General features: G+C 44.3%; 1 protein-coding gene across 1 annotated transcript in view; it reads right to left on the minus strand.

Moving 5' to 3' along the window:
- Nucleotides 1-19,530, minus strand: part of CERS1 (ceramide synthase 1) — a 29,030-nt gene extending 9,500 nt beyond the window's left edge. The window contains exons 1-3 of the mRNA XM_007430331.4: nucleotides 19,226-19,530; nucleotides 2,933-3,092; nucleotides 1,357-1,537 (exon numbers count right to left, since the gene is read on the minus strand). Coding sequence (XP_007430393.2) covers nucleotides 1,357-1,537; nucleotides 2,933-3,092; nucleotides 19,226-19,447 — 563 coding nt within the window. The 5' untranslated portion in view covers nucleotides 19,448-19,530. The remainder of the gene's footprint in view (nucleotides 1-1,356; nucleotides 1,538-2,932; nucleotides 3,093-19,225) is intronic.
- Nucleotides 19,531-21,767: the final 2,237 nt, after the last annotated feature.

Below are 21,767 nucleotides of genomic sequence, written 5' to 3' on the forward strand. Positions count from 1 at the left end.
TTGCTGCAGGATTGGTCATGACAGAAGTGGCATTGGAAAGAAGGAATTTTGCACAATAGTCTGTTTGTCCTGGATACCGTCACAGAAGAGGCAAAATGAAAGAATGCTGTATGTCCCTTTACCAATGTTTCTCAACCTTGGCAACTTTAAGAGGAGTGGACTTCAGCTCCCAGAATTCCCCAGCCAGCCATGCTGGCTGGGGAATTCTGGGAGTTGAAGTCCACTCCTCTTAAAGTTGCCAAGGTTAGGAAACACTGCCCTATAGAAATGATGGTGCAGTCCCACACGGGCAATCATCATGATCTCCTCTGAACCACAAACCTGTTTGGATAATGGGGGGGTTGGAACATTTGCCCTATAGAAGCACTGATGGTAACAACAGTATGGGACTCTATAATACCCCTCCCATACAAGTGCTCACAGGCCAGTGGGGAAAAATGAATTTTTAGCCAATAATTCATCATCATCCTCCAGGCCATAACCTTGATTCTAGGCTTCCTGCCTCAAATCTGAGAGTAGCATTGACCACATCTCAGGGCAGTAAGAATAGCTCTCAGAAATTTAGTTTGCACCACTTCTATCTATTCTTTGTGGGAAAATATTTGAGGAATGGTTGCTGGTTGCTTCATTTGTTAAAATAAGGCAAACCCAGTGCAGTGACTTTCACTGAATCCCACTAGGAAGAATTCAAATATTTTTCTCCCTGTACTTGTGGCCTGGAGCTTTTCGGAAATAGCTGGGAATTCTGGGAGCTGCAGAGTCCAAACACTTATGGAGTGTACAGGTAGTCCTGACCATTCGTTTAATGATAGTCTGGAGTTACGAGGGCCTTGGGAAAAGTGCTTTATGACCCCCATGGTCACATGATTGCAATTTGCAATTTTTTTTACAATGGTTGTTAAGCAAATCACTGTGGTCATTAAGTGAATAATGTGGATGTTAAGCGAATTCTGGAAAAAAAGCATCCATTGGGAAGCTGGAATCACTTAACGACATGATTTGCTTAACAACTGTGGTGATTCGTTTAACGACTGTCGTAAAAAAGATTGTAAAATCAGCTCCAATTTGCTTAACAACCAGATTGCTTAGCAACCTAAATTCCAGTCCCTACTGCGGTCAGATAGTGAGGACTACCTATACCATGCAGGGGAAGGCTGGCCTCTGTATTTTCCTGCCCCACAGCTGCCCTCTCAGACTTGGAAAGATTTTAACTGCCACCTCGTCCTTCTTCTCATATCCTACAGAATGCTGTGAACATTCTGTGACATCACAGAAGCTCAGCCAATGAAGAGAGCTGGCAGGCAGCAAAGAGGCAGAGCAGCCAATGGAACGGCCTTACAAAGCCTTGAGATGTACCTAAAAACATAGGACAAAATGATGAGGGTCAGAGTAACCACGTGGTGAATGAGCATGACAACCGAGTCCTTGCGCCAGGCATCCATGTACAGAGTGGCGTAGATAGAATGGCAATAAAAACTGCCTTGCATTAGGTAGGCGACTGCAATGTCCATCGGCACCTCTATCCCCTTTTTCCAATCTGGAAAACCATGCAGGAGAAAAAGAAGAAAACGTGAGCTCAACACAACCGCAGCATCCCAGATGCTCAGAATTACAAAACAAGAGACCGAGAAGCTGAGCCCTGCAGGCTATTGTTAGACAGCTAAGCCCACCTTCAGGCAACTGCTTTGATTAGGACCAAACAAAATTTTGCAAAAGCTTTTGCACTGTCAAGCCAGATAATGCCAAAAGCAGAAGGGCTGCTGAGGGGGCGGGGGAAGAAAGCTGGGTCCAGTGTTATGGTCACAAGGTCTGCAGTTTGAGATCCAGTGACAGGAGAGATGGAAGTTCCAGGAATTCAGTTATATCTAGGATTCTGGGGGAAAAAATCAATTGATCTCCATTTCTGAAAACATAAACTCCAGCACAAACAGCCAGCAAAGGTCATCCCACTGGAAATCTAACATATCTGGAAGGTGCCAGGCGAGGAAGGTGGCTCACATAAAAATCTTATTGCAATGGGCATAATTGTCTGCTATTAACTCTTCTTGTCAGCTCTTCAATAAAAGAATGGAATTGCCAACTCTGTAAAATGTATCCACGTATTTATCTAATTTTCATTGCTGCAAATCAGGCAGACGAGTGATGGTGAACCTTTTGGGCTCGGCGTATCAAAAATTTGGAAAATGTCTAACTTGATTCTGCTGGCATGTCACCCCCCCTGAAAAGAGAAACAATTCTTTATATATTCATTTATTTAAAAAAAATACAGTCCAGTCATGCATGGTGCTGTATTATATAAAGAAAGGTGCTATTATTATATAAAGAAACGCCAAATTAATGAATGAAATATGAATAAAATAAATTCAGTTTTTTTGGTAACTCAAACAGGGAGAATAGTTGTTGTCGGGTGTTGGTAAACGCTGGTGTGTCACCCAAAATGTCGTGGCGTGTCCCCTTTGACACCCGTGTCATAGGTTCGCCATCACTGAGCTGGGCCCTTGGCAGTTTACAATTAATATGAGACTGTTGATTTTGAAAGAAATCAGGCACCCTATCCAGGCAAAACTTCACTTTAAAAATGCTTGACCCCAGGAAACTAAATTTCAAACCTCTTACAATTTTGTTTCTGCTTCCAAGAACCCCTTGCTACAAAGGCTCTAAAACTAAGGAGCCCCCCTGAACAGTGGGAACTGTTTGCTGGGGACCCTCTCTCCCCCAACGGAGGCCTTAAGGATGTCAGATGAAACAAGCAAGGTTTTTCGGGCTACGTGTCTGTTCTCTTTCCAGATTCCTGGGGCACAATTACGCGAGTGTTCCTCTAAATTGCAGAGACAGCCTTAGGCTCACCTACCAAAGTGTAAATGATCCAACATCAAATGTTCCTTAAACAGAAGCTCCCCCCTCCCCAATATGGCCACAATGCTTACCATACCATAAAAGACAGAAGGTGGGTCATGGAAAAAGGGGTATCCAGCAAAGAAGAGCAAGTAAGTGCCGTACGACCAGGAGATGCTGTAGAAAGTCAACTTCCAGGCACTTTCAGGCATCTTAGCAGCATCCTTGGGGGGTAACTGACACCACTCAGCGATAGGCTACAAGAGAAGAAAGATCGGTGGGACCAGAGCAGATCTTGCAATCCCTGATCTTCCCCTCTTCATTGACCACGGGGGGGCTTCCATTTGCTCTCACCTGAGCATTTCCTGTTGATATATTGTAATAATAGCAATAATAATAAGGGGAAGACTCGTTCCAATAGAAGAGAATCTATGCGGCTTTAGGCTAAACTGGGAAGTCAGAAAAAAACCACCAGGAATGGTGCAACAGCAAAGCACTTTGTACTTTTGCCAAGGAAACAACACCGATGCTCCCATAGAGCCACCAGGAATATTTGCCTTCTTTTTTAAAAAAAACCCAATGCAGTAAAATCAGCATGTCTTACCTTGCACATGCGGAAGCTTTTTTTTTTTTGCTATCATATAATTTTATAGCTCATTATTCTGTCTGCACTAGCAAAAAAGAAAAAAGAAATCCACACGCCCAAGGTGAGACATGCTGATTTTATCGCATTTACTACTGCATTACCTCCATGTTCTTCCAAAAGCTTCTCTTGAAGCTGAGGATTAGAGCAGGCTCCAAAAGGTGGAGAGGATGGCCCCAAACGGTGACTTTTAGACAATGTTTTCACTGGATGCACTTCACGTAAACCCAGACAGCTAACTGCAGTGCAAAAGTACAGTGATCTTACACTTACAAGAACGGTATACTGATTAGCACTATACAGAAGGTCTCCATACCAGAACCCTTCCTTTCCAGAGTATTTTCTTTATTTTAAATAAGCCACCCATCTCTCCAATTTAGCTACTTTCCATGTTTTATTTAATTAGTGAACTGGTTTTGTGGCAGCCGCCAGGCAACGTTCTTGACTTGGTTGCTAATAAAAGCCCTACCCCTCTATTTTATGCGTTATGCCAAGTCTGCAGAATTAAATTAGCATACCAGCTTGAAACATTAGATAGGTGAGAATACATAAAGACATTTGTTGCGGGAAGCCACTAGAGCCTCGAAGTGCCTCTGAAATTGGCCGGAGCCAATTGTCCAGAATGCTGGAATTGGACTAAGAGGTTCAAAGGCAGGCTTTGGCACAAAGCTCACCGTGGAACTAATTACGCTAAAGTATTTTTGGAGCAGGAGGGCTGCAAACGGTGATTTACTTTGTTCTGACGGCTTCTGTGGCACCATGACTGCTGTAGAAGAGGCGCCGCGGCGAACTGCTGAAATCACACAAAATCTGGCAATCTCAAAAAGATTTGGGGCAATTTGGCTTGTTTGCCCCAGGTTGCAAAAACTGCCAACCTTGGAAAAACGCATTCACTCTCATCGATGTTAGAAAAGCTATCTATCGCTTTAAAGAAACCTCTTCCTCCAGTTTGACATTAGAGAACCTTTCATTGAATTGCAATGTTGTGTATCAGTGTAATACAACCACTGGGTGGGATACACATGTGGGTGGGCACGTGCTTGCATGCACACATGCACCCCAATTTCTTCTTCTTTTGCTTTACCTCCCCTTTTAAACAGATAGATTAAAAGTCAGGAGCAAAGTCTGATTGATCGTACAGTTCCAATCCTGTTTACAGAGTCCAGTGCTTGACAGGACTCCTGGACTCTTTTTCCCTGCCAAATGTCACCCCTTTTTCAACGCACATTATCTCAGCATATTGGATGAACAACCACACCATCTTTACCTGCATAAGGAAGACAAGCATTTGGGGTTTATTTCTACCCCTCCTCTGCCCTCCCTCCAGCTCGCCCCAAGAAGTCCTCCCTTCTTGTCAACTCACCTCCTGAAACAAAATGAAAATGTTTACAGGGCTGGTAGCTGAGAGTGAAACTTGAGCAGCAGGAGATTTTAAAAAAGCAGCCCAATGACTTCTCCGCCTGCCCCCCCCTTGCAAGGCTATATTAAGATCCCAGCTGCTAAGCACAGGAGTGACCACGACCCCTGCACAGCCGGGTTCATGGCAGCTCTCCATTAGCTCATTCAGGTTTTGCTGGCATGTCCAGTGTCTGCCACGGATCTACACCAGAAGAACAGCTCCTGTGCTACAAGAACTTAGCTGAAGAGCATATGGTAAGGACAGCATACCTACCAAACAAGGAGGATACCTGGGTGTCTCTGTATGAGTTACCACTCTTGGTCGGACAAAGGGAGTAATTTATTCTCTTTCCAAAGGGATCTAAGAACTGCAGCTCCATCTTATGCAAAGATGGGCCAGATGGATCCATTCCTACAAGACGCATTGCTGTCTCTCTGAATGAGTCACTGTTCTGCAGGGGGGCCTCTGAACGAGTCAGTTCTGCAGGGGTGCCTCATCCTCCAACAAGCGCAATGTAATGATCAAAATGACCCGTGCAAGCAGTGAGAGCTAATTTCAAATCCTTGCTCAGCTCTGAATTTCACTAGGGACTTTGCACGAGTAATTTGCACATTTTCCTTGCAGAATTTACTCTGAGGGAGGGGTGCGTGTTGGAAAAACTCACTGAAGAAGGCACCAAGAGGACTCAGCAAGTGTTTTGGCAAGTCACAGCGAGTCAGCGGTCTTCTGTTTTCAGGAGCAAAGGGCACCAGTGACTTTTCAACGAAGTTCTCAGCTACACAGACCAAAGATCAGCACACGTGTGCATGTGATCATTGGCAAAGAATTGTTTTACACCTGATAAGGAGTTGTAAGAATCTTGCGCTCCTATGTCTGGAAAAGAACATTGTGTAATTCTAGGTACTCAGACTTTTAAGTGTGAATGCCAATCCAGCTGATTGTAATTCTAACCATTTGACTCTGGATCCCGTTTTGAACAGAGAGAGTTGTAAACACACCAATTATCAGCATCCTGGAAAATGTTATGGATTACGGAGAGACACCATTTGTGAATCAAAGGCCATTCATTTACTTTCTTACGTTACAACACCAGGAGATACGTCATGGGGAAAGATGGTTTAAGCAATTTAAGCTACTGTGGCTGGATACATTGATTTTTACATTAAACAGACAAGCAAAGGAACAGATATTCAGGGGCCTTTAATGACCTAGTTATAAGCATCTAGGAAAATTAAATCCCCCCCCCCCAAGGCATCAAAGGCTTCTTTAGTAAAGCAAGCACGGTAGGACTTGTGGACATTGTAGGAGGACAGTTGTGTTAGTCACTAACAGTTAGTGTATAGTGACAAACTAACTACATTAACAGTTAGTGTATAGTGACAAAAATCAGGAGTCTGGTAGCATCTTTTCCAAGTAACAAATTTTATTAAAAGGCATCAGCTTTCGTGAGCTGCAGGTCACTTCATCAGTTACATAAAGTGGCTAGCCCAGTGTTTCTCAACCTTGGCAGCTTGAAGAAGTGTGGACTTCAACTCCCAGAATTCCCCAGCCACCCAAGTCCACACTTCTTCAAGCTGCCAAGGTTGAGAAACACTGGGCTAGACTGATGTAAAATTAAAATTGGATCCTCTCAATGTCGCCTTCAAAATTCGCTCCCCATCAGATAGAATCGGGGCAGGAAGGTGATCAGGGTTCAATTACAATCTCAATGAATGGCATTTACAATAAACAAACAGATTCATGTTTTGCAGAGATGTCTGGTTCTGCCTCAAGTCCCCCCTTCAATGACATACAAAAAACTACTATCCGATTTTAATTAGGAAATTACATCTAACTGAGATGTGACTCTTTCAGGCTTGGAGGAACTTCTTTACTCTTGTTTAGAAGTTCTCTCAAAAAGTTTCTCCTAAGCTTAGGGTGGCAATACAGTGTTCCAATTCCTCTATTAAAATATTAAAAAACAAACAAACACCCGTAAATATACATAACTATTCCCCTTTGGGGTAAGCAACATCATGCAAAGGGTAGAAAAGAGTGATAAACAGTAAGTCGAAGAAACACAGCTAAAGCTGGTTTACACCAATACCATTCATTAAACCTCCCCATACTTTTCCATCCTGCCAAATCATCCTTGTTTCCATCATGTTCATATAGACCAGGGTTCCCCAAAGTGGTCAATATCAACCCCAAAGGGTTGATGGGAGTATCCAAGGGGTCAATAAATGGCTGGGCATCAATAGGAAGAGACTGAACCTGGCAAAGTGTGGTAATTTCCAACAAAAACTCACCAATCTCCAACCAGTGCCTTGCTGACCCTCATCAGATACACCCTTCCCATCGATGGTATCGACAGCTTCAGTAAAAAAAGGCATGTTAAATCTTAATTTTTCATATTTTAAATATTATCTATTTTTATGGAGTCATCATTATACATTATTATTGTTCGTAGTATTATTGGTTAAAGTAGCATCTTCATATAATAAATGTTTGAGGGTCGATGAACAATCTGAAACTTTATGAATGGGTTAGTGAACTGAAGAATTTGGGGACTCCTGATACAGACCAATTCATACTCTGTATTTTGTTTTTAAATTTCCCACCTCTCTTTTTCTGAGTGTTTTTTCAACTCACCTCCACCAGCTTCCCAATCCTTTTTATATTTGCTTTGCAGTCTGTTCCTCATTCATTCTCTCTTTATGACCAAACCACCTCAACGCACTGCATTCATTCCCTCTTGCATGCAGTCCACATTCATTCAGCATCCATTCATTCTTGGCCCACTCACTTCCTGTTCAACCACACGCTTTCGACGGACTTTTATGTTACTGTACTCCTAACATGCCCAATTCTCACTTCGATATAATGACACAGGCAGAAACGCACTCTTTTATCAGTGACATTTGCTTCTTTCAACGAACAGTAATTTTACTCAACAAACCACATACTTGCCCATTACTTTTCTACCAGTATTTGCACATTTCTCCATCCTTTTCCCCAATTTCAGAAAACATTCTACCCAGTTATGCAAATTCCTTTACCACTGGGTGACTTGGCCAATCTTGAGGAGCAGAGCAACACCCTGAGCTGCTGAAAAAAAAGAGGGGCTGTAAATCTAACAGACAAACTAATTGTTTGCTCCATTTTCTGTGCCAAACATGACTATCTCGCTTATTCTGGCACGACGTCTCTTCAGTTCTGTGAACTAAAAAGAAGAGGAAAAAGGATTTTCTTTAAGAAAAATCTTTGTGGATTTCTTAGCCTACCCTTCCAAATAACCGACAGATTTTGAGCACAGGAGGGTCAAATTTCTAAAGGTAGTATTCTAAGAGGGCAGAGAGGGGGGGTTTCCAATTCACAAGGATTGTATCACCCCCTGAAATCCTGCACTTGCTTGCAAGGAGAAAACCATCAAAACTGGCCTCTCCCACTGCAGTCTAGGTTGCCACAGCAACAGAATTCTTCCTGTGCTGCTGCTATGGCAACGGGTGTGGGCTGGCGTCCAAGGGTACCCACTGCTGTCATTCCAGTTTGAGAAACCCTACCCTATACTTAAAGGGAGCGAGATCTCGTGTATGAGTATGCGTGCGTAGAGAAATACTGACCTCCGCGCAGCAAGATGGCCTTCCTGCCCTGCCTTGCCGAGGGGCCAGGCCTCGATTTGGCTCTTTCAGAGGCAAATAAAGGACGTGCTGGTTGCCGCACGCAATTGTACCCAATTCTCTTTTGTCTTTTCACATTCTCAAAAGCATTTCTGTGTGGCTGGTTGGAGAATGGAGAGTACCTCCCCCCTCCAAGTTGTTTCAGCAGATGGCGTGCCAACCTTGGCTGATCTTAAGCAGACTTGGTTGATATTTGGATGGGACACCACCAAGAAATCTAGAGTTCTGGGCTAAGCTAGGAAAGAGGAAAAAAAACAACCCTGGGAGAAGGCCAAGGCAAAGCACTTCTGTATTACTGCAGAGGAAACTAAAAGGTTTCGTCCGTGAAATCCCCAGGAATCAAGCTCAACTTGGAGACGGGCTCTTAGTTTAGCAAACAGTCTTCCTGTCCGGTCTCTCAACTTCCTTTCCCATTTCCAGAGTCCTGCCCGTTTATCTCTGGGAACAATGTCCCAAGATGTCCAGCAATGCATTTTCTGCCTCATCCAGAGACGCTGCAATGGAAAACAGCAGCTGCAAAACTCGCCCCTGCTCTAGGGTTTGCAAATTGGTATTTCCAGGAGGGAACTGAAGGCAAATGTGGATTGCCGTTCTCGGCATCCAATGTTTTAGCAGGTGGCAGCCTCTGGTTGATCTTGTCTGGACACAGAAACTAAGCAGGGTTAGAACTGGTTAATACCTGGATGAGAGACCACCGGGAGATCCCAGGGCTGGAGGTTAGACTGGGATTTGGGAAAAATGTCCCAGATGGCACTAGCAAACCCCTTCTGTACTGCAGCTGAGAAAACTTCAGGGCCCCATCCCCGCAGTCACCAGGAACTAACCTCTAGTCAAAGGAGATTTCAACTTTTAGAGGATCTTGGGGAAAATATGAGCTTTAAGGACATATCCAAAGGAGGGGGGGGGGAAAAAGCCTTTTCATGGTTTATTGGTTATATCCCTTAAGAAACCCAGATTGTGAGTTGGAGTAGGCTCTCTACCCTTGAAGTGGGAGTTCTAAACATTTTGCACTGGGTGGATCAAAGGCTTTTCACCCCTTCTGGTATTAGCTGGCAATTTGGGAAAAACAAAGAAGAATGCAGCTCTGCAAAGAGCAAACCTGGGGAATTCCACGCGTCGGGATGTGGCGACCATCACTCATTTAGATGCCTTTAATTCAAATTGATGGAGGAAGAGTGCTACCAATGGCTGTTAGTGACAACAGCTAAATGGAACCTCCATAGTCAGATGAAGTCTACCTCCTCATTGCCTGCCTGGAGATCCACAGCTGGAAAAAGCTATAGCCTTCAAATGTTGCTTGTGGGGTTTCTGGAAGCATTTTCGATACCACCCCAGATGATCTCCTCTTAGGTTTTCAAGCTGCAGTGCTGGGGTGGAATGAGGGAGACCGAAAGGCTGGATAGCAAACTGTCCCCAGGAGAATGAATGAATGAATGAATGAATGAATGAATGAATGAATGGGTGACTGGTTTCACACCTTATATGAAGCCATGTTTCCTGCAATCATGGCTTGTTTAACAAGCTACAACCAGCTGGAAAATAGGGCTTCCCACTGAAAAACCCTGTTGTTTGCCCAAGTCTGTGCTCAATCCTCTATTTTTGAAAAAGCTGCCATGCATACATACATACATGATTTTTATCCCACCTTTATTATTTTTATAAATAACTCAAGGCAGTGAACATGCCTAATACTCCTTCCTCCACCTATTTTCCCCACAACAACAACCCTGTGAGGTGAGTTGGGCTGAGAGAGAGGGACTGGCCCAAAGTCACCCAGCCGGCTTTCGTGCCTCAGGCGGGACTAGAACTCACCGTCTCCTGCTTTCTAGCCTGGGGCCTTCACCGCTAGACCCAACTGGCTCTCATCGTCAATATTCATGGTTGATATGAACATTTCACATTTTAGTGGTTTTACTCTAGTGACTTATTTATCACTTTTCTTTTTTTTTCTTAGTATATTATTATATTATTATATTTTGTATGGTTATGTTTATCCAATCCATGCTGGTAGCCTTTTTTCTTTTTAATGAAAACCGTATAGAAATATTCAAGAAACAAATAACAAATAACCCATTAAAGAAGACTACTGTATTGTTAGTGAGATTGATTGCACTCTCCCGCAGCTTATGTTTTTGTATTGTTTTAATCGTTTTTTTAAATTGTTCTAAATTTTTTAAATGATTCTTGTGGTTATTTTGGGGGTTATTTTGTTGTACTGTTTTGTGTTTTTAACTTTGTATGCTGCTCAGAGTCACATATGTGAGATGGGCAGCTATATAAATTTACCAATAAAGCAAAATAAAACAAAATAAAACAAAATAAAGTACAGGTTAACTTTATAACTCTGGGATTGTCGAATTCTTTATGCTACGGGCTGTGGCTGATCTGATCACTCTCTTCTCCGATAAGGACGTGGGTATGTCCTCTAGCTTGGCCACCTCTGGTTTTGCCTATCCTGGGCAGCTTTCTTGGTGCAGCTATGAGAAGTCAATAATTCTGCATCTCAAAAAAGAAAGAAAGAAAGAAAGAAAGAAAGAAAGAAAGAAAGAAAGAAAGAAAGAAAGAAAGAAAGAAAGAAAGAAAGAAAGAGGGAGGGAGGGAGGGAGGGAGGGAGGGAGGGAGGGAGGAAGGAAGGAAGGAAGGAAGGAAGGAAGGAAGGAAGGAAGGAAGGAAGGAAGGAAGGAAGGAAGGAAGGAAGGAAGGAAGGAAGGAAGGAAAAGGGAGGGAGGGAGGAGAAGGAAAGAAGGAAGAGGAAGGGAGGGAGGGGGAGGGGGAGAGAGGGAGGGAGGGGAAGGAAGGAAGGAAGGAAAAGGGAGGGAGGGAGGGAGGGAGGGGAAGGAAGGAAGGGAGGGAGGGAGGGAGGGAGGGAGGGAGGGAGGGAGGAAGGAAGGAAGGAAGGAAGGAAGGAAGGAAGGAAGGAAGGAAGGAAGGAAGGAAGGAAGGAAGGAAGGAAGGAAGGAAGGAAGGAAGGAAGGAAGGAAGGAAGAGGCAGATCGAAAAGCAGAGAGTGACACGAGATGGAAAAGGTGTCCGAGAGAAAAAACACACGTGGTTGCTTCTGGCCCAAAGTCCATAAAAACAGGAGAGCAGATCTGGGCAAGAATTTGATCATGAAGAGATGATGAGGATGACAACGACAACGACGACTTATTAAACTTGATGTTGCCTGACTCCCAATGACTCTGGCTGGCTCACAACAAAGAAATTGCAATAAAATCAATAAAAGATGGCAAGCGCAGCAGACCAGGTGGAATGAACCGAGGGGCCTCACTCTCCTGGCCAAAGGCCGGGGTGAAGAGCCAGGTCTTCAGGGCTCTTCTGAACAACAGCAGAGTGGGGGTCATCCGGATCTCGGGGGGAAACCTCGCTCCAGAGGGCAGGCGCTGCCACAGAGAAGATGCGCTTCCAGGGTCCTGATAGATGGCCTTGTTTCATGGAAGGAACCCGGAGCGCGCCAACCCTGCAGGATTGAATCAGCCGGGCAGGCGTTATGGGAGACAGGGGGTCCCTCAAGTAAGGTACAGTACTCGGGAACCTGATGACCTCTGAAAGTGGGGTTGCCCTCTTTGATATCCCCATTAAGAGATGCCACAATTTATTTAACCTAGGCTTCCAGAGATACATGGGGTGAAGCCGATCACCCTCCAACCCTGGAGATTTGGGATATCAAAATCCAACACTCGCGGAGAGGAAGATCTCTTCTCTACAAGGATGTATGTAAAATGTATACATACACATCCTTACATGCATACTTCTATATACATGCATACAAGCAGATACATGTAACCAGTATTTGTGTAACTGTTAGCTGTACAAGGTAGACCAGATCTGAAAACTGACCCCACAGGAAGGCTAGGCCTGTACTTTATTGAGATAGGCTAAAGCAGTGTTTCTCAACCTTGGCCACTTTAAGATGTGTGGACTTCAACTCCCAGAATTCCCCAGCCACGTTTGCTGGCTGGGGAATTCTGGGAGTTGAAGTCCACACATCTTAAAGTGGCCAAGGTTGAGAAACACTGCTGTACAGCCAGGCTTTTCTTACTACCACCATTCCTTGCACGCCGTGCAGTCAGGAAGCAACGTGGAACGGCCACGGGAAAGGGTTAACCACGGCACGCACACTGCTCTTGCAACCAATTATTACAGCGACCAGTTGTTACAGTGAGACACCAGCTCCTTCCTCTGTTAAGAGGAAGAAAAATTCATGTCTCGCCTATCTCTTAGAGCATCCATTAGAGTAACTAACTCTACATTAGTTACTAGAAAGGCTAGAGAAACCCCAAAACAGCAATAAACAAACGGAGAACGGTCCTGCTGGGTCTTGGCGAGTTGGAAAAGGCGCTCCCAGACTCCTGGTGTTTTGCTGCCGTAGACTAACAAGGCTCTGCCCCTACAGCATCTGCACGCTTGTTTTTTCCAGCTACTAAGAGGATGGAGAGAAATGGAAAGTGCAGGAAGGCGAGCAACATTGCTTCATCACTTTGCACAGGAACTGAAGACAGCAGGAAGGTGACTTTCACAAAATCAGCCACAAAGAGAAAAATGAAATAAAGCCAGCAATCTGAAGGCCTGGGCCATTCTCAAAAAGGGATTTTTCTGAATAAGAAAACAATTACAATCCTTTTTTTTTTTAACAATGGGATACAAGTTTCTAGTCCTTAGGCACAACTGCACTTCAAACATGAGTTCAGAAAACCAGACAGCAGAGGATTAGAAACCAGAAGCAACTAAGACTGAATTATTGTACCTTTTAATATCTGCACAGAAGTTTTTTACAAAATTATGTTGTTTGCCCTATTTACGAATTAAAATAAGCGAGGAGACAGTTTACAATTCTTCCTGCTTATTGGGGTGCAATACAGCATTGCTTCTCTGAGGGTTCCACTTCCACACCTCTATTTAAGTCATCCATTTTCAAGGCCTTATTCAGCTTTTGATGATTTCAAATCCAGCTCCATCAAAATCAGCTAGAAACTTGATTTTAGTTTTTAAAATGAAAAAGAGGCATGACCGGAAAACATCACACAGAGAAAATTACTCCTGTGAACTCTCATCCCATCTGTAACAAAACTAGAGAGGATGTGGTACAAAACCACCTTTGGACCACAAACAAGTTTGTAATGTAAAAAAGGTGCTGAACATGTCAAGCAAAAGCAACCCCATTTGAGAATGAAGCCCTGGATTTTTAAAAATTTATCTTAGTAATGTTTAAAAACACTACCAAGAGGAAGTGCAGAAAAGAAAAAAAGCAAAGCTGTTGTATAAAATTGAATAAAAATCTCAAAGTAACTTGAAATTTGAGATTTCAAAACCACTATTAAGGTCAAGCCATTATTCAATCATTAACCAAAATTCAATAATTAACCAATAATTACTATTAGCAAGAGTCTAAACTATTTACTGTAGTTTAAGAATTCTATTCTTATCTAATGGATCAAACAAAAGCAAATTTATTAAAGCCTTGTGTTAAGAAAAATCCAAATCTCAGAATGTGGTTCAAGTCCATACAGTATGTAGAATTATACACCATAAATAGTTTCTTAGTTGCAATACTGTAAATTCTGTAAAGTATCAAACTTTTTACTTTCTTTGAAACACTAGGAAGTTGGTAATTTTAAGTTTTTTTAATGATTTTTTTGCTGCTTGTAATTAGTGAAATACTGTATAACAAAAATAAAATAATACAACAGTGATAATACTGAGGAAAATTATACAAAGCAATTATAGCTCAAGCTGTTAAAGCTTGAGTTTTAGAGTTCAAGCTTTTAAAAAATCCACATAATATTAATATTGAACTACCTCTATCCCTTAAGATATTATTACATCTAAACCATATAGAAAGATATTGTTCCATCTTATTTTTACAATAGAAAGATATTTGGTTGGTAATGTAAAGCAATCTTCCCCAACCTTCCTCCCAAATAGGTTTTTATTACAGTATATCCAGGTTTTTTAGTCCAGAAGCTGTTCAGTTTCTTAAAACATCATCACAATATTGACATCCTTCAAATGAATTTGGTTTTATGCATATTCACCCATTCTCTTTCCATCTCTGACCAATACTTTCACACCGATACTTCCATCTGCTTTACTGCTTCCAGGAGGAGGCATTCAAGAGGCTGCTGAACATCTTCCATGACATCAGAGAAGTTTTAGCCAATCACTCACAGCCAAAGGCTATAATGCCAGTTCTTCTATACCAAAGAGTTTATTTCAAGCATCACTAATCTTATCAAATTGAAAGTGACCTACAAGGATTTTACCTCTCCTTCAAGGCCAGGCAGAGATGTGGGCTGGAAAATTTTGCCGATCCAAATTCTCCATGGAAAGCTTTCCATTTCAGGCTACATTGGTGGTTTCTAAACTGCATGATATTTTATTCTTCTGCTGCATGCAACGTTGCATTTTCAACGTTCCTATTTTTCACCACATGCAGAAATTTTTAATTTCTTTAAAAGCTTCAAACCTCATCAACTGGACTAGATGGAATTTCGGTTCCACTTCCAATAACGGGGCCCACATTCTTGTGCCTGATAATGAGTCGAACAGGCTAACAGGAATGATACTTATTTGCCAAGGAAAAATTTCTGATTCAAAGTTTTCCAGAAAACCCACATCTCTCGATAGTGCCTGGGAATTATGGGATTTGTAGCTCAACACACCTGGAAGGCAGCAACGTGCACTCACTTTGGAGTAATGCTCACTAAATAAGGGCGTGCAGAGCCAACAGTGAAAGCTATCCTGTTTCCGGCTTTTTCTATTATCTGGGTCTTAGAAAAATCTCATGAATAATCAGTAGCAGGCTCTTTTGCAGATGTCGAAAAGAGAAAGTGATTCTTTTCCAAAAAAAAGGCTCTCTTTCACAAGACGTATTGAAAAGAAGCAGAGTTACAAGAATTCAAGCTGCTGGACTATTTCCCCTTTAGGACCCATGTATTTTAGGATGGAGATTTTCTCATTTTCTTGCTAACCGGTGATCCAGTGAGGAGGCAGGTCTCTTCACTGTTAACAGGGGAGCTTGCTGGCTATTTACCTGATGGGTCTCCCAAATCTTTATCAGTCTGAGAATCTACCATTACAATCAGTAAGAAAGACCCTACATTTATTTTTATGTTAATATTGTTAGGATGATGTATTACGGCCACCTGCTCCAAAAGACTGAGCGGCTTACGATATCCAAATATACTGTTAAAACAGTTAAAAGCAAGAAACCAAACAGAGCAGCCACACTAGAAACCACAATAATAAAAATATAATAGGGGCTTCACAGACACACTGACCCCAGGCCTAGGAACATATTAGAGATCTATAACCCTTCCTGGGTCAATGGTGACACTAAGTGCTATGCTAGTGGGTGCCCCCCAAAAAAGCCACAATCATTTAATTTCTTCCAATTAAATTTAAATGTAATTAAATTCTTCCAAAATCTTTCTACACGATTATTCCTTGTATGTTTAATAAGCTTCCCTCTCCTGCCACATTGCAAATTAAAATTCAATTGCAATTTGGGGAGGAATTAGAGGATCAAACTCAATATCCAGGGACAATGTCCTGGACCCACAAACCACAGAGGGGATCAGTACAGGACAAAAGGGATTTAATACAACCCAAAAAGGAAATCAGGAGGACCTGGAACGTTCTGAGTTTACTTGTGGTGACTGGTCATTCTCCAAATTTTATCCAGGCTCCGAATAAGCCACCAGCCACCGGAATAGAGCTCTGTGGGGCTCTTGTAGACCAAGAGGTGGAAGAAGGTGACTTTTGAGTAACAGAAAGCAAACATTAGCTGTCCGAAGATGTAGAGGACCTCCTGAAGTTTAGTCTTCCCAGTCCCTTGACAATCAGGGACAGAGACTAAAACTAAAACCGACTCCCAGATCTCCAGCAGTGTAAACCAAGAACTTACTTGAAGGTTCAGAATGGAGTGTCTATCCAAGGAGGTCAACAGCTAGCAGCAGCAGCAGCAGCAGTTTGAGGCTTGTTCTGCTTTTCCACCCACAGTCTCAGTTCTCCAGCCTTAGTTGTGGGAATATCAGCAGCTCCTTACTTATACAGTCTCTGCCCCCCATCCCCTTCCTCTAAGTAAGGCTTTCCACCTTAAGGAACCCACTCTCTTCTCTGCCTGGGCAAAGAGCTGAGTCCCAGCCTGGCAGCATAGAAGTGGGGGGGGGGGAGTCTGTTTACAGTGGCCTGATCAGGGTATTCCAATATGTGCTTTCTCTGCAGTTTTCCCTGTCATCTAGCATCTGTTATGCCCCTCAACCTTCCCCCGCCCACCACATCTGCCCTTCCTTCAGAGCAGCCTTTAAGCTCGAGAGGCACTGAGTCTGCAGACACTCCCCAGAAGCTCTATTATGTTTTGGGGAGGCAAAAAATCAGGAGTTTTGTAGCACCTTTTCCAATGAAGAATTTTTTATTAAAGTTAATCAAAAAAGGTACCACCGTAGACCAGGGAATGTGTGTGTATGTGTGTGTGTGTGGGGGGGGGTGAATTGGCAACAATGGGGAAGGGGTTTACCACCAGTTTAGACTATACTCCTGGGATTTTCAAGTGGTCTCCTGTCCTATCGAATCCAACCCTGCTTAATTTTTGAAATTCAGTCAAGGTCAATTAGATGCCTCTGACTGCTGAGATAGCTACTTTTAATTACCATGCTAATTTAATTAGTCCTTCATTTAGAATCATGAGGACTGGAAACGTGATCCTTAGCAGAAGGACCACAGAAGAGAATTATGCAAAAGATTTACTACATCTCCACTTAGAGAATCAAGTAGCAGGTGAGGGAAAAATCTTACCTCAGCCTAAGACCTGCTTCTGCTAGTTGGAGCATGAAACCCTGGCTTGATGATCAAATAAATCTGACTGGGATATGAGTAGTCCTCATTCAGTGACCATAATAGGGACCGGCAAGTCTGTCATTAAGTGAAGCAGTCACTAAATTAAACCATAACCGTGCTTATGATCTTACTTCAACTCTCCTTTGCTTTACAGACCTGCGAAGGTCGTAAATGTGAGGATTGGTCGTAAAGTTACTTTTTCATCACCATGAACAGTTGCTAAATGAGGACTACAGTACCTGAATACCAATGTGGACATTTGTTCACATCTGATCCAGCAGGTAGGTCAGAGCTTTCTGCATGGAAGGACCAGATCACCTTCCTGAGTGCCTTTGCTTTCAAGCAGCTGTCAAAAATAGATGACATTAGATTTTTCTTTCTGTATGCATGTCTTCAAATCAGTTTTTGACTCTTGGTGACTACCTGGACAAGTAATTTTTCCCTGCAATTTCCCTGCAATTTTCTTGGAAAGGTTTTTCAGAAGTGGTTTTTCCTTCTTAGGGCTGAGAGAGAGGGACTGGCTCAAAGTCACCCCAGCTGGCTTCATACCTAAGGCAGGGGTAGAACTCAGGTTCTCCCGGTTTCTAGCCCGATGTCTTAACCACGATGCCATTCTGGCTTTGTTCAAAATTAGAACAGGCCTGAGTGAAACTCTTCAGTTTCTGTGGGTCACCATTTCATCTTCAGGTTACAATTCTGCATGCCAGTAGTATTGTTAATCAGCATTGCTATTTCCTCATCCATTGTTTTTATTTTTTAAAAAAATGTATATTGAGGGAAATCTGGATTAAAATTGACCAAGGAAAGTATTTTGAACCATTCCACTAGTTGTTTCCCCATGCTGACTGGGGAATTTTGGGTTGAAGTCCACACACCTTAAAGCGGCCAAGGTTGAAAAGCCCTGCTATAAATGATCCCTCCTGATAGATAAACCCCAGGTCATTTGAACATATGGAGGGTGGGGGGAAAAATGGGCTTATTTCAACCTGACTGCTGTAAGGCTGCGGTCAGCTATGGACCGAAGCAAAGGGATTTTACCAAAGGGATTTTACTCACGCCAGCATCCAAGCCTCAACCTCAGCAAATGGGCTATGATTCTCCCTCTGCCTCTCCCACCTCCCCAACACAACAGAACGCAACATAACACGATGACCAGCTGGGCCCATTCTATTGGTGCAAAGGCATTTCTGGCTTACACGCACATAGTGCCCGGTCGCTTAACGTCCACGGTTAATCCATTTCTTCCCAGGCCGTGCAAAACTGGATTTCACCTCCCCGCCTCCCCTTCCCGCAGTCCTGAAAAAAATAATGCGATGCGATGGCCGGTTTTTCCTCGCCCGAGCCTCGTCGGTGGCTCGATGCGCGGCCTCGCACATTCTCCCGCAGATTTCGGCTTCTCTCCCGCCCGCCCCATCTTGAAAGGCAGTGACACGACCAATTTTGCCCCCCGCCGGCTCGGAGTCACTGGCGCGCAGGCCAATTTCCTCCCCGCCGGCAAAACGACGCAACGATCAATGCCCTTCCTACCCGGTCTCTTGCACGCACGCAACACACAACACGCTCGCACGGCGCTTCGCTCCCAACGCAATGCAGTCGATATCCCAGCTCCCTTCACCCCCAAAGAAGAGCCCCCGAGCACGGCGCAACGACCGATTTCGTCCTCCCCGGCAACTGGAAGACCGCATTTTCTCCCCCCGAGCGATTCGATAAATTGTTTCTCCCCGGGCACTTCCAGGCACGGGTCCTCGGGGCTCCCTCGCGATTCTCCCCCCAGCGAGGCAATACAGCGCGGTGAGCCGCTCGTCCCCCCGGGAAAAAGTCCCCCTCTTCCTCGACCTGGACTCTACTGACCCGAAAGAGGTAACGAGAGGCTGCGCGGCGCGCTAGAGTCCAACCGACGGCGCAAAGGAGAAAAAGCAGCGCCTCCGTCCAGGCCAGCCGGGCGTTCTCGGCCCACGTCCGGCGGGACAGTTCCCAGCCGCAGTCTGTGCAGCTCCGCAGCGCCCCGGCCAGGCTCCGGTAGCTACGCCGCAGCAGCTGCTCGTAGCTCGGCATAGGCTCGGGCGCCTGCATCCTTCCTCCGGCAGCTCACGGCTCCGTCGCGCGAGCACAAGTGCAAGGCTGCCTCCTGCTGCAGCCGCCCATCAGCGCGCGCCGGTCCCGCACCAGCTGTTTGCAGCTGGAACAGCGGCAGCCTCGTTCTGCGCACGCGCGCTCCGCCGCGTAGACCTGAAGACGGCGCTGCGGCCGTCGCCAGCCACTAGGAGGCGCCGGCACGCCGGAGTGAGAGCAGCCGCGCAAACGCCCCGGCAGGGCTGACTCGCGAGTAAAGGCGCGGGGGATCGCAGCCGCCCGCAGCGCGGGGCTCGTCGCGCTTTATCCGAGGCCCTCTGCGTGTAAGTAGACTTGCTCGGGAGCGTGCGTGCATATTGCTGCTGATTCACACCAACGCAAGATGGGAACCCGTGGTTCGGTCGGATTTAGGTTACATACTCTGCCTCTTCTGCAAGATTTCCGGGCGGCTGCGCTGGAGCGCTCTTCGCGTCGTCCCCTCGACAGGAATCCTCCGCGAGGTCGGTGGCGCCGAGAGACGCTGCCCGGCCCGGAGTCATCCCGAGAGGTTGGATGCCGGCGGAGGGGCGCAGGTACTGCGCTCGCGAAGCAGCCTGGCCGACACTTTGGTTATAGGACGCCTTGTGAACCGGGAGGGGAAGGACGCCTCGCTTTTGCTAACTGCGCCCTTTAGCTTGGAGCCTCGTGCAAAGGCGCCGCTTCGCCTTCAACATGGAGCGAAAATCCAGTGGTCCCTCTAGCCAGAAACACGCGCCCCCCTTACTAATGGCTGCAAACGCCCACCTTTTCCTTTCCTTTCCTTTCCTTTCCTTGCAGAAGAACGTACTTCTCAGTATAAACATGGGCGTGGGTGAATTATAAAAATAAAAATATGCTTCTGAGATGGGGTTTGGAATTCTCCATTTTGTCTTCTGAAAAGTACATCTTATTTTGGGTGGGGGGTAAGATGTGCAGAGGTGGCCGTAGAGATGTCAGATCTGTTGAACTTGTGTGGGATTTATTTCTATGGAAAGCACTGGACAGTAGGTGTTTTTACGCAGAACAAAGTTCCACTGAGCCCAATTCACATTATTTAAGGAAAATTTTCAGGTGGATCGGGTGCTTCTAATTCGGCTGAGCAATTGCACTTCTAAAGAGGTTTATAAAATGTTTTACACTTCAGCCATTCTGTCAGTGTACTGTAGAGGGAAGGACAGGGTTCATGTTCCACATTAGGCCAGGGTTTAACTATGGCTTGTGGAATCAGCCAGCATCACCTGGTTCCCTAAACATTTTAAACCATGATCCGGGGTTTTCAAACTGGAATAGCTCATTTTACATGGCACGCTGAGTCAAAACTCCAGTAACAATTACAGGCTCAGAATGGGATTGAAGTATGAATTCAAATTGCAGTAAATGCAAGCAGAGTACACACTTGGCTTATTCCTGGGATTTGGAAGTCTAATATTACAAATCAACGAAACGAGTAGTTGCTTTACAAGCCTCCTGAAGAGCAGTCTTTCTGGATGAGACTAAAAAATCACGAGTCTGGTGGCACCTTTTCCGGCTAACAAACTTTATTAAAAGTTTCATACAAAAGTGTATGTCTTTTAATAAAAGTTCAATAGCCAGAAAAGGTGCCACCAGACTCAATTTTTTGCTAATGTAGACTAACATGACTCTCCTCCTACAATGTTTGGATGAGACCAAAAGTCTCTCCATTCCAGTTTCCACTTTCCCTTGGTGGCCAGCCAGAAGCCGATCGTGACACTGGAGTAAGGTCTCCCTGAGCATTCAAGAAATTCCCACACTTTGGCAGCCCCACTTTTAGGGAAACAAGTCCCAAGTTTATGTAATGAGAGCAGTCGATGACTCAATCTAAACTTGGTAGTTTGACTGCTTCAAATGAAAGGAGGGCAAAAGTTTGATCTTTGGGTCAAAAGATAAAAAAAACCACACTAGACATTTCCGAGGACAGGTTTTTGTTCCTGTTTGCAAAACTAGCGAGATAATAGAAACTGAAATCTAGAAAATGGTTGTTCTAATTTTCCTTTGTTATTTGAGTAAAAAACTTGGTACGTGTGCCAGCAACCACTTCTTCTAGCAGCAAAGAGAGATGTGAGGGGTGATAAACTGCATTTAACATATTTATTTATTTATATTTCAAATTTGTCACTGCCCATCTCACTGCAGAGCGACTCTGAGCGGTCTACAGTAAAAAGAATAAAAATTAAAATAGAATAAATATTAATTAAAATACATTACAAGAAGGAGTTATTAGACTTGGGGAGCGTCTTCAAGGCGCCAGCCACCCCCAGGGTTGGTTATATCCCTTCTTGCC

This window comes from Python bivittatus, unplaced genomic scaffold (genome assembly GCF_059951505.1).
Source record: "Python bivittatus isolate LINGU-HERP-01145 unplaced genomic scaffold, Pbiv_v1 ctg000580_np1212, whole genome shotgun sequence".
NCBI classification, from domain to species: domain Eukaryota; kingdom Metazoa; phylum Chordata; class Lepidosauria; order Squamata; family Pythonidae; genus Python; species Python bivittatus.